The sequence below is a fragment of the Mirounga leonina genome, unplaced genomic scaffold, assembly GCF_011800145.1.
Source record: "Mirounga leonina isolate KUSES-001 unplaced genomic scaffold, KU_Mleo_1.0 Mir_447, whole genome shotgun sequence".
In the NCBI taxonomy this organism is placed as follows: domain Eukaryota; kingdom Metazoa; phylum Chordata; class Mammalia; order Carnivora; family Phocidae; genus Mirounga; species Mirounga leonina.
Genome location: NW_023270757.1, coordinates 1911149 through 1913913, shown reverse-complemented (window position 1 = coordinate 1913913; position 2765 = coordinate 1911149). Strand labels below are relative to the sequence as shown.

Genomic DNA, 2765 nt, shown 5'->3' with positions numbered 1-2765 from the left:
TCCGAGGAGGCCTCGCTGGGCTGTGAAGTCCGGCCTTCCTCCGCTTCACCTGCCCGCCGCCCTGACCGAAACCCACCCGAGCACACGGCGCTCCGAAAGCGAGCTGTGCTGTGCTGGGTGGGGGGACATTTGGCCGCGAGATGGCAGCATTCTCCCAACCGACCGCACACGTACACCTTGCGACCGTAAACCCAGTTTAGAGAGGAAAACCGACACCCGACTGCTGGGTTCCCCTTCCTTTTTATCTTTCTCTCGGGTGGCCCCAGCTCGGGTTCACTGAAAGAGCAGCTTCTCAAAGCGCCTTGGGCCCTGAGCGCCGAGCGCGGGCGCTCTCGCGAGATCGCCGCCGGAAGTGGGTGGCCGCCGAGACGCCGCGGCACTGTTCTCCGGAAGGGGAGCTTTTCTCCGAAGCGCCGCAGCCGTCCCACCCAGGGCGCTCGCCTCCGAGGAAGAGCTCGCCCCTGCCGCGGCCTTTCCAGCCCAGATCTCTCGCTTTCGGCGGCGCCGACCGCACAGCTGCGCGGCCCGGCCTGCGGAGAGCCCGCCAGCCCCGACCCCGCCCTCCCTCCACGCTGCAGTTAGGCCGCGCCCTGAGGCCCAGTCCGCGGCGGCTCCGGCGGGTGATGCCAAATACAGCCATGAAGAAAAAGGTGCTGTTGATGGGGAAGAGCGGGTCGGGGAAGACCAGCATGCGGTCGATTATCTTTGCAAATTATATCGCCCGCGACACCCGGCGCCTGGGTGCCACCATTGATGTGGAGCACTCCCACGTCCGATTCCTGGGCAACCTGGTGCTCAACCTGTGGGACTGTGGCGGTCAGGACACCTTCATGGAAAATTACTTCACCAGCCAGCGGGACAACATCTTCCGGAACGTCGAGGTTTTGATTTACGTGTTTGACGTGGAGAGCCGCGAACTGGAAAAGGACATGCATTATTACCAGTCTTGTCTGGAGGCCATCCTCCAGAACTCTCCCGATGCCAAAATCTTCTGCCTGGTGCACAAAATGGATCTGGTTCAGGAGGATCAGCGTGACCTGATTTTTAAGGAGCGAGAGGAAGACCTGAGGCGTTTGTCTCGCCCACTGGAATGCGCTTGTTTTCGAACCTCCATCTGGGACGAAACGCTCTACAAAGCCTGGTCCAGTATTGTCTATCAGCTGATTCCCAATGTTCAGCAGCTGGAGATGAACCTAAGGAATTTTGCCCAAATTATTGAGGCCGACGAAGTCCTGCTGTTCGAGAGAGCTACATTCTTGGTCATTTCCCATTACCAGTGCAAAGAGCAGCGTGATGTCCACCGGTTTGAGAAGATCAGCAACATCATTAAGCAGTTCAAGCTGAGCTGCAGTAAATTAGCCGCTTCTTTCCAGAGCATGGAAGTTCGGAATTCTAACTTCGCTGCTTTCATCGACATCTTCACATCAAACACGTACGTGATGGTTGTTATGTCGGATCCGTCGATCCCTTCTGCAGCTACTCTGATCAACATCCGCAATGCCAGGAAACACTTTGAGAAGCTGGAGAGAGTGGATGGTCCCAAGCACAGCCTCCTGATGCGTTGAATATTGCCAAATGCCCCTTCTGAAAATGCTGAATTGCCTTTCCCCCTCCCCCGCATCTTTTTTTTTTTAATATTCATGATGTCCTGTGCTTTAAAGTGGGCTTTGACATGTGTGCTGCTTACTTCTTTCTCCCCTACTCCCTCGTCTTTGAACCTTGGACGCTATTTACTCAGCTATCCAGTAGAGCTTCAAGATGGCCTTTCTGAAAAGTTGGTATGGTGTAACACTAAAGTAGGTGGTGTGTGTGTGCGCGTGCGTGTGCGCGTTCTGATTACCTGGTTATAATAGATACACACATTAAAGCCTTTACAGTATCTTCCTGTATTCCTTACAAGATTGCAAAGATGGAATGTTACTATTTTATCAGCAAGGTATTAAAATGCATTTATAAATCCTTCTTGGCTTCAGTCATGAATAAACATTGCTGTTAGCAATTTAAAATATGGTCTTACTTGAAATAACTTCGGCTAATGTGTAAACAAAGATTCTCACTGCCCGCAAGTAATGCTTAACTGGTAAATTTTAATTTTGTGATCTAGTCCCCATCACCTTAGCAATAGTGAATGGCAGCTGGAAGCAGAGCAACTAAGAGTAGGGGCTCTGAGGCTAGACCACCTGAGTTGAGCTCATATTGTCCCTTCACTTGCTAGCTCTGTGAACTGGGCAAGGTACTTAATTTCATTCTGCTGTTTCCTCATTTGTGAAGTGTGGGTAAGAGTAGCTCTACTTTTAGGATTGTTAAAAAAAAAATCAAAACAACATGGAAAGCATTTAGAATGGTGCCTGACATACTCAGTACTACATGTCCGCTATCAGTACGACCACCTGAGCCATTCTCCCCACCTACCCACCCACCCCTTAAATGCCTACTCCCAAATTACTGAAGCCTAGCTAAATGTTCGAGCCCTTGCTAAATGCCAGGTACTCTTAAATACTTGATGTGTATTCTTTAATCCACAGCCTGAGGTAGATTACTTTTATTTCTTAATAGGTGAGAAAACTGATACGACCTTATTAAGGTCATACAGCTGAACTTAGGCAGTATGATTACAGACCTACCCCTTTCTTGACCATTACTCCCCACTATTTCCTCCATTAACAAAAGTTAATCCTAAAAATCTTAGCTTTTCAGGTGTACACTACGCCTTCATATAATTCCCCTAATTTTACAGATTAAGTAAACTGCAGCCCAGAAAGTTA

At 50.1% G+C, this 2765-nt stretch overlaps 1 protein-coding gene across 1 annotated transcript; it reads left to right on the top strand.

The window, feature by feature from the left end:
• Nucleotides 1-359: 359 nt before the first annotated feature.
• RRAGA (Ras related GTP binding A) lies at nt 360-1962 on the top strand. Its single transcript, XM_034987935.1, has one exon. It carries the CDS (start codon nt 624-626, stop codon nt 1563-1565), a length of 942 nt encoding a protein of 313 aa, XP_034843826.1. The 5' UTR covers nt 360-623; the 3' UTR covers nt 1566-1962.
• Nucleotides 1963-2765: the final 803 nt, after the last annotated feature.

Coding starts and splice junctions, on each gene's coding strand:
- RRAGA (XM_034987935.1), top strand. CDS start 624: ATGCCAAATACAGCCATGAAGAAAAAGGTGCTGTTGATGGGGAAGAGC.